At 36.0% G+C, this 10,087-nt stretch overlaps 1 protein-coding gene across 1 annotated transcript; it reads right to left on the bottom strand.

Annotated features, from left to right (window-relative positions):
- Nucleotides 1–338: 338 nt before the first annotated feature.
- LOC146579131 (uncharacterized) lies at nt 339–8,974 on the bottom strand. Its single transcript, XM_085261394.1, has 15 exons — nt 8,880–8,974; nt 8,282–8,339; nt 7,234–7,575; nt 6,597–6,890; nt 6,374–6,499; nt 6,048–6,145; nt 5,632–5,712; nt 5,012–5,104; nt 4,127–4,504; nt 3,419–3,517; nt 2,686–2,781; nt 2,074–2,172; nt 1,632–1,733; nt 1,311–1,415; nt 339–1,216 (listed from the first exon to the last, which is right to left on the bottom strand). Exons 1-15 carry the CDS (start codon nt 8,913–8,915, stop codon nt 1,079–1,081), a joined length of 2,145 nt encoding a protein of 714 aa, XP_085117520.1. The 5' UTR covers nt 8,916–8,974; the 3' UTR covers nt 339–1,078.
- Between the last annotated feature and the right edge of the window lie 1,113 nt (nt 8,975–10,087).

The raw sequence follows: 10,087 nt of genomic DNA, 5'->3' as shown, positions 1-10,087 counted from the left end.
GATGTTAAATAGCGTGTTTCTAAGCGATTTGAAGAAAAAGAGCGAACATGTGTAGGTTCAGTCCAGACGGTTCTCATATTTCCTCTTTTTCCGAGGTCGTCATTTAGGAACGTGGTGGGTAGCCGAAAACGTAATATGGTGACGATTTGTCACCTAGCGTAAAATGTTACGCTTTGGGAGTGAGAACGGGTTGCACATTTACACTGCTATAGAAGAAGCTTTGTTGCTGCATCTTATGCTGGGACTTTTTAGAAAACAGAGCAACTTAACAAATAACACATTCACACATAAAAGAAACTGATCAACAGTCACAGAGGGAATTTGTTTAGTGAAGTTATTCAAAAGTATTTTTTTCATGAGTTTATTGAAAAATCATCACTCAGAGAGAATCCGGATTCATCTGATCCAAAGAGAACAAGCATGAGATTGTCTTCTTATTGGTGGAACATATTTTTGTTCAAGAAAAGAATAAGAATATAACACATATCAGGACTTGAAGTGCTCGGCCATTCATGAAGTAAAAGTACAACAACCTGTTTGTTCTTCTTTTGATTCAGTGCTTTTGTCTTGATGACATTAACTATGTTAGTTAATTAAACTATGTTAGTTAGTTAAAACATCAATAACATGGTTCACTTTTAGCACTGACTTACAAAAACACCTCCTGATATACAATACCAAAACATGTGTCTGTGCTAAAGGCTGTAAAACACAAAACAACATAATTACTGCTCAATGACATATTCATGCTTTTTTTCTCTCAAGATCTTGTGAGTTTATCTTTGTGATGCTTTGACTCGTGTATCTTCAGCTTACAAAGACACAGTGAAGCTTCGTCTTCATCCACACCCTTGCAGTAAAACTGTTTTTGTGTTGCACCTCAAAGAATAATGAAGATCTATTGATTCTGATATTGAAGATCACCTTGTTTATTTACATATTGTTAATTTAATAAAAAACACTGTTACACTGACTTCAAATTATATGAAATATATAAAATGTAATATTGCTCTTTTTTTTCTTTTATTCATCAAAAGAGTCCTGATGAGTTTACATGATGTAATCGTTTTTTTTAGCATCACTTTAGCCTGTGGCGCTCTCCAGTGCTGCTGATGAGGTCGATCTTTAGCTTGTCTGGAGAATCCCATATGATCATGCCCGCCCACAGCACATCAGCATTGGTAGGATATGGGTTCCTGCTACCTTCTCGCCGTACCTGTAAATGTAGCCGATATAAAGGTCACAGATGTCCAAGTGAAAAGTAATAATAAGAGAGACTAAAAGAAGAATCTAGTAACACAGAGACTCACAGTGAGTTCCTCTTTAGCTTTCAGTGTAAAGTTTTCTTCAAATGTGTATATGCTGATTCGGTCGCCGCTCTGTAGTTTTAACTTCCAACCTGCCATCAATATATCCTATAAAAGAGAATGAAAAAAAAAAGGAGGGGGAGCAATGATGAAGTTGACTTCATAAATGTTGTGTTTATAAATAAAAGTGTGTCATTTCCATCTTTGTGTTGTATCTACAAGTGAAAACGACCTTGTTTTAGAAATATTTCTGAATACAAACACAAAACATGTTGTTTGTGTTTAGGTAGTACTCATTGTTCACCAGCATGCAAGCAGCAGTACCTCACTGGAAGAGTTTTTCAGACAGATATAGTGACCATGTCTGTCAACCTCGTCTAAAATAATGTCACCTCTCTGTGGTGTGTTAGGTTTGTTTGACTGTTGCTGAGAGAGAGAGACAAAAAAATCCAGATTAGTGTGTGACAGATGATGATGTAAAATAGTTGGAGCTTGTTAGAAAATGTGTTTGCCAAAAGTTGCTAAAATATTTAATGAACGTTAAATAAATAGCTAAGAAACTATGTTTATAAGAAAGAATTCAGTGAAGTGAGTTAATGCTAAGAAACACAAATATATCGTTGGTCTTAATATGAATCACAGAAGTAAGTAAACATTTTCATTCTTTCTCAGTGAGATGTTCATGATCCCGATTTTAGCTCTAGTCCCATGAATGACTTTAAGTCAGTGAAGTGTTGAAAACAAGTGTTTGTCTGTCTGTATTTACCTCTTTCACATGTTCTTTGACGTTTAGTTGTTTTATCTCCTGATGGAAATTCTGTTTTTCATCCTTCTTCAACTTTGTGTCAGCTTCCTTCTTTTTCTCCTGATCACAGACAGTAGAAACTGACGTCAGAGGAAACTAGTCTGACCAAAACAGTTTTTTAAAAATGATCGGACTTTGTTTCCTTTCAAAACTTTGTGCTTGTTCATTTATTTTATTATTTACTTTGTATCTGTAATTTTTTCTGTGTGAACTGTGAGACGAGGAAATAAGAGTCCTGAAAGTCTCTGTAATGTTCGGTTGTTTGGCTTTAACTTCTGTGCTGTGATTGCTGAATGATTTCAGAGGTTTTTGCAGCAAACCTTGAATTTCCGTCTCCGCTGTCTCTTATTGTGTGGATGTGAGTCTTTGTCTGTGTTTGTAAGAGAAATCTGTTTTTACACACTCAGTTTGGGTCCTTGTTTCCTTTCCTACCATTAAAAAGCCAATAGAATAAATAATAAATGTAAATGTGCTGCATGTTTGTTTGTTTATGGTTGAGGACAGAGCGAGGTCCCAGTAAATGAATGTGTGTTTGTGCTGAAGTGTTCAAAACAACAGTGTGTGTGTGTTTACTTCTTTCTTCATGTTGCTGATCTCTGCATGTTTCTTCTGCAGGTGATGATGTTCCTCCTTCAGCTTCTCCTCAGCTGCATGTTGGTTTTTCTCCAACTAACAGACAAACAGATCAACACAAAGGTTCAGCCTGAACAAAACTATCTGGACTGTCAAACATAACAGTCTGAACACGTCTCCAAAACTGTTCACACATTTTCTGTTTGCTTTCAAATCTCTCTTCCTTAAAGAGCTCAAACAGGAAATCTGACCTCTGACTGACCCTGAACTCCAATAATGTCACTGAATATGAGAGCAAGCTGAAGATTTGTGTTTCTATAAATATCTTTATGGTAAAAGAAACACGCATGTGTTCATGTACAGTTTATATAAATATAAAAATAAAATAATTGATAATCTGGTGTCTGTGTTTTTGTAACTTTATCAAAGTTTCAGTCCAGTTTTCAGATTACAAATTGAAATGCAAATGTTCCAAATACAAGAAATAAACTGCTAAATGGAGTTAAACTATTTAAAAAATGGGAAAATGGTTAAACAACAAAAATGAACAAATTAAGTTATAGACATGACACAATGCTGAGACTCAATGTTATAATATGAATCATAGAAATAACTGAAGTTTCAAATTCCTTCTTAATGAAATGTTCATAATCTGCAGTTTTTAATTCTAGACCCATGAATGACTATAAGTCAGTGAAGTGTTGAAAACGTGTGTTTGTCTGTCTGTATTTACCTGTTTCCAAAATTCTTTGGTGGGTGTTTTTTTCTCCTGCTGCTGGAAATCCTGTTTTTTATCCTCCTTCAACTTTTTGTCAGCTTCATGTTTTTCCTCCTGATCACAGACAGTACAAACTGATGTCAGAGTAACTAGTCTGACCAAAACAGTTTGTTCAAAATCACCAAAGTATTTCTGTTACCTTTCATAACTTTGTGCTATAATAAAAATATACATTTATGATATCTTATTTATTAAGAGTTAAATAGTTAAGATTAAAAAAGATCTAACTTTATTTTTGACTCCATTTTTTTTTTTTTTCCTTTGAACTGTAAGACGTGGAAATCAGAGTTCTAAAGGTTACTGGCATTTTCAGGTTTTTGGCTTTAACTTCTTTTTATTTTGCATTCTGTGATAAACCCTGTGACTCTGTACCTGTGGAGGCCTCGTCTGCACTTTGTGAGAACTTTTTGAATTACTTTGTTGAAAAAGTTTCTGCTTTAAGGTCTCCACATTCACAGCCAGTTTAAGATGTAGATCCACCTTCCTAATGCAGTGAATATGAGAGCATGCTGAACACTTCTATTTCTGAGAATATCTTTATGGTAAAAGAAATATGCATGTGTTCGTGTACAGTGTAGATAGAATATAAAAATTATATCATTTAAAATCTGGTGTCAATGTTTTTGTAAACTTTATCAAAATTTGAGTCGATCTCAAAAGTACCTGGCAGCTGCTTGGTCGGGTTTGGCCCCCCTGGCTCTGATGGGCCCCTGTTGGGGTGTGGGGGGCCCTTGGATGCTGGGTCTCTGGGCTCAGAGGTCGGTCTGCTGTGGTGCAGTCGGCTGCTGGCTGAGCCTGTGAGCTCGTAACCGCAGACTCCTGGGGCTTCTGCTCTGTGCCTGCTGGGTGTCTCCATCCAGCGCTCTCTTTTGCTCTTGTCTGATTCGTGGCCACAAATGTGTTTGTCCTTTTGGGGGTCTCATGCTCTGGGGTTTTCTGGGGCCTCTCCACTTCTGTGACATCTGGTTGTTTTGCCTCCTGCTGCTGAAAATCCTGTTTTTTATCATCTTCCAACATCTTGTCAGCTTCCTGGTTTTCCTCCTGATCACAGACAGCAGAGACTGAAGTCAGAGGAAACTAGTCTGACCAAAACACTTTGTACAAAATCATCAAAGTATTTTTGTTTCCTTTCAGGAATTTGCACTTTGATTTAAAAAAGTATATATATATTTTTTTCAGTGTGAACTGTAAGACGTAGAAATAAGAGTCCAGAAAGTCTCTGTAATGTTCAGGTTGTTTGGCTGTAACTTCTGTTCTGTGATTGCTGAATGATTTCAGAGGTTTTTGCAGCAAACCTTGAATTTCCGTCTCCGCTGTCTCTTATTGTGTGGATGTGAGTCTTTGTCTGTGTTTGTAATACAAATCTGTTTTTACACACTCAGTTTGGGTCCTTGTTTCCTTTCCTGCCATTAAAAAGCCAATAGAATAAATAATAAATGTAAATGTGCTGCATGTTTGTTTGTTTATGGTTGAGGACAGAGCGAGGTCCCAGTAAATGAATGTGTGTTTGTGCTGAAGTGTTCAAAACAACAGTCTGTGTGTGTTTACTTCTTTCTTCATGTTGCTGATCTCTGCATGTTTCTTCTGCAGGTGATGATGTTCCTCCTTCAGCTTCTCCTCAGCTTCCTGTTTTTTCTCCAACTAACAGACAAACAGATCAACACAAAGGTTCAGCCTGAACAAAACTATCTGGACTGTCAAACATAACAGTCTGAACACATCTCCAAAACTGTTCACACATTTTCTGTTTGCTTTCAAATCTCTCTTCCTTAAAGAGCTCAAACAGGAAATCTGACCTCTGACTGACCCTGAACTCCAATAATGTCACTGAATATGAGAGCAAGCTGAAGATTTGTGTTTCTATAAATATCTTTATGGTAAAAGAAACACACATGTGTTCATGTACAGTTTATATAAATATAAAATTAAAATAATTGATAATCTGGTGTCTGTGTTTTTGTAACTTTATCAAAGTTTCAGTCCAGTTTTCAGATTACAAATTAAAATGCAAACGTTCCAAATAATCTAAACATTTTTGTTCTTTCTATTTCATAATCTTAACCTCATCAATGACCTGTAAACTGCTCCCTCAGGATTATAAAAAGTATAAAAATATTTTACACAAAACAAGAAACATATCTAAATGTGTTTAACAAACTTCTGCTAACCTCTATTTTGCTGGATTCCTCCTCTTTCATGTTTTTCTCCATCAGTTGCTGATGTTTTTTGAGAGCTGATGAGCCTCCAGACTGAGAGAAGATATGAACAGAATAATTTAGGTTGTTACATAATGTTCTGTAAAATGAAAACATGACAGAAAAAAATATTTGAATATTAGGATAGTAGAAAAATATCATCTATTCATACAGCAGAAGATGGCAACTATATATTTCCCGTCACATTATTCCTCTGACGATTTTTAACTCTTTTATTTTCATTTTATTGTCAGTAAAGTTGTCTCTTTCTTTTCTTTAAAAAGTTGTATATTTTATTTATAAACATTTTTTCCCCACAGTCATGAAATCTCTCATACTGTTTATCCTACAGGTTGTGTTGTCTTGTCTGTTTCTGTCATATCACTCACTGGCTCGATGTCCTGTGTCATGAGCGTCTCCTGCTCTTGGTCCGGTTCAGTTTTTGTTGTTTCTTGTTTTTTTCGTAAGCAGTGAGGTTTCCTGACATCTGTTAAACGTTTAGACAAGAAAGTCAACATGATGTCGTCCTGGGCTTTAGAATGGTAACACATCATTTATCATCTCATTTTAATATGAATTAATTAAATATGCTGTATGTTTTCTTTTTAATGCAACACAAAGAGGTTTATAACTTTGCATGTGTGTTGCTTTAACCCCTGTAGGCAAAACTTTAGATAATAATTTTGACAACATGGTAAATTAATTTGTGTCTTACTTGTTTTGTTTCGTCTCCAGATGAAAAAAACTCCAATTAAAATCAAGATGATGCTTAGAGCCAAACTAACAACAACACCAATGATGATGGGAGCAGCAGAACTGGAGTTGAGCTGGAAGTATTCATCTGAAACAATAAAAACAGAATTACATGTTATTTTAAAAGATTCTTGTTCATTCAAACCAAAATCGAGCATATCATACATTTTATAAACTAGATTTACCTGGAACATGTATGTGTGTCTCTGTGCTCTGGTTGGTGTTCCTCTGTTGGACTCTGCAGGTGATGTTGTTGCTGTGTCTCTTCTCCACAGTCACTCTGCTGCTGACAGTATAGAGGTCATCAGGACCTCTGAGGGTCTCTGTAGGTCCAGCAGAGAGGAGGTTTCCCTCACCGTCCAACCACAGCAGCTCAGGCTCTGGATACCAGCCTGCAGACTCACACTGTAACATCACTCCTGTCTTGTCTCTGCCCATCCCTCCTAAGCTGATGACAGGTGAGGAGACAGCACTCGATGCTGGATGAAATGTACAATTTAAAATAATGATCAGTCATGCAAATCACTAAAAACTGCACCAGTCTAAAGACAATATTTGAATATTGCAAAACTGATAAAGACTTTTATACTGCCTAACTGTTTGAAGATTGTTCCTATTGTTTGCACCTCAGTCAGTTGTCAGATTCTTGTTTTTTTTGTGTTTGACGCATCCAAACCAACTGAGACAATATTTCATTTCCAAGCTTGTGTAATGCATTGGCTTAATCAGTAGGTGAAAGGTGTGTTGATTTGACCTATTTTACTGCAAACACTAGTCCAAACTGCTCTGTGCACACATAACATATATAATTCATCCACTTACCGACCACAAGATCAATAAAAACTTCTTCATCCTTCTCTGGGATGTAACATCTGTATCTGCCCTCGTCTGCAGGTTTTACTTTGGATAGTTTCAGTGAAATGTTTCCATGTTTCAGCTCATCAGTGAACAATGATGATCGACCTTTGTAGGACGGGTTTTTTCTATTTATGAGTTCCTGACCTGCACGGCACACAAGCACAAATCTGGGATCCAGGTCAGGTCTTGCCCACTCCAAAGTCATTGCAGCAACATTTTCTCCAGGTATCAGGTGACATGGCAAAGTGATGTCTTCTTCAGCTGTTGCAATAATTGGCTGATTTGGACCAATTAACCGAGACTGACCTGAGATGAAAAGATCAGTTTATCAATTTATTTATGAATGAGAACTTCAAAGAAATCCTGCTAAATGTCAATGGAAGGATTTTCTTTTTCTTTTTTCCTGACTGACAGCACAAACAGTGTACTGTCAGTGTAAAAGATGGAAATCAGCTCTGAAACATCCGCTGAGATCTTGTTGAATTCAGTTGTTTAAATCCACAAAGAGCAGCAGTCCAGCCCACATCAGAAATTAATGTTAGTTTCTATTTTTTTCCCTGTGCTGAGACAGTACACAAACTTTAGGGTTCCCCCATCTGCTGGATCTCACTTTAACCCCTGACTGTACTCATTTTTCTGCTGAGTCTCGGAGGCAAAGCTGCCCTCTACAATGTAGGTAATAGAAAATAATTATTTCTTTTACATTATCATTCTCTGCAGGTGACCTACATACTTCTACTTGAGTGAAGAAAGTCAGGACTTTTGCCACTTATGATAATTACAGATTCAGTTATAATCTAGACACATTATAGCTTCTAGAATTGCAGCTTTTAAGAATAAAAAAAAACATTGAGAGGTAACATTAAACCTTTTGTCTAGGCACAGAAAACAGAAAAAAGTAATAAAAGATAATTATTTGCCATATCAGTAAATTAGAAAATTTGAGCCATTAATTTTATAAACACCCACACTCACAAACAATAACTATGATGTTATATTAGAGGGCACCTACAAAAATGTAGAAGAAGAGGGACAACCAGAATGCAGTGTGATGAATGAATTATGCAGCTCTGAAAATGGAAAGAACAAATAATAACACAAAGAAACTGTTAGTAATAAAACAATAAAACATGGTCTGTTTCATACTTTCACATTCAATTCAAATGTCCTTGAGGTCTCTGTGGCAGTTACACATTAACTGATAGTTTAAGATCATTTTTTAAATTGTTTGAAAATTGTCAGAATTATAAAATGATTTACTAAAAAAAACCCAAAACAACCGTTTTCTTTGATATTCTCCAATATCAGGTCATAGTTTTAATATCTTTAAATGAAATATATAAAGTCAGACATTAAACACTTATTTATTTGAAAAATATTGATTAGAAAACAATTTGCTAATCAGCCAACTTTAAGCTTTTCAACATAGATACAAACATAAATAACGTCAAGGTTAAATGTGTACCTTAGCTCTAAGTGTAGACCTGCTATTCTGTACTAGAAGATGTATTACACATATTTTGTATGTGGCAGTATGCTCTTAGACATTAAAAGAAGATTAGTTAGAAACTAATTTAAAACTATAAAAACTAATTTAAAAGACAACATACCTGCTGCATGATGTGGCATTCATTTGAAAAGAACATGCAGTCTGAGTTAATGAATCATTACCGAGTTAATGAAACTTAGAGATATCTAGTGTGTGTGTGTGTGTGTGTGTGTGTGTGTGTGTAGAATCTTCCTTATGAACTTTGAGCATGTTGCCAGGAAACTGGTCACTGTTATAAAACAAATAGAACTGCAATAAAACTTCAAATGAACAACAACAGTGTTTCTTCACTGTCTTTCCACCTTAAGAGTAAGCACTCATGGAGTTGTTGTTAGGTCTGCTATGATGCTGCAGAGGGCATAACATGACTTTTTCTAATATGTTAGGCAGGTGAATAAACATGAGAGACTGAACTGTAGGAGAAACTGTAAAATAAAAGAGAGAAACAGTTTTGAGGACTTAAAAAGATGTCAACTCTGTCCACTGCACTAAAGTGCATCATGTTTTCTATGTAGTTTTTCTGCATACTCTGTTGTGCAGATGCTGTTCATTTTTTGCCTTTACTGTAGTGCTGGAAGGTACAGCTGCAGTGCCGAATTTTCAATTTAAATGTTTTCTGTCCATTTGATCTGTTTGTACATCAAGACTTAAATGTTTCAGTCAAAAGAGATAGCATTCATGTAATGTTATTTGAAAAAGTAGCATGTAAATGACGAAAATATCATTTTTGGGGAATTATTTCTTTTTAATTGCAGACCAAAGACAAGGTGTAAATTTAGAAAAGAGGAAGATTGGAATTTGATCAAGAGTTTTTATAACATGAGGCCTTTTGCTGTTATTGGACAGGACAGTGCTGACAGTACAGAGGTGGAGAGGGTGAGGGGAAAAGCACACAAGAAATAGTCTAGACTCAAACCCAGTTCTGCTGTGTCCTTCATTATATGGGTCACCTGCTCAGCCTTGGAGTTATAGCAGTAATGTCTAATGGTCTGTTTGAAGACCGATTACATGACCTGAGCAGCCAGCCATGGGACAAATGTGAATGTGAAAAAATAGTGAAACTGAATGACCTTCTTGCCAAATAAATGAGGCTTCCTAGATCACTGCAAGCATGATGCAACCAGGGCCAGTACAAATGGCAGTCACTTACGTGCAGAACATCAAGTTTATTTTATCTTAGATGCAATCAAGAAATTTGTCCATAACAGGAAATATTCTCTGATCTAGATCTATTATCAACAAAACTATAGACTGGTACATTTAGGCTCT

The sequence above is a fragment of the Mchenga conophoros genome, linkage group LG3 (assembly GCF_057382185.1).
Source record: "Mchenga conophoros isolate Kocher_MC1m ecotype Shallow Benthic linkage group LG3, M_conophoros_male_GT1.1, whole genome shotgun sequence".
In the NCBI taxonomy this organism is placed as follows: domain Eukaryota; kingdom Metazoa; phylum Chordata; class Actinopteri; order Cichliformes; family Cichlidae; genus Mchenga; species Mchenga conophoros.
The sequence above is the reverse complement of the archived record's forward strand: the minus strand, read 5'-3'. Positions and strand labels throughout refer to the sequence as shown.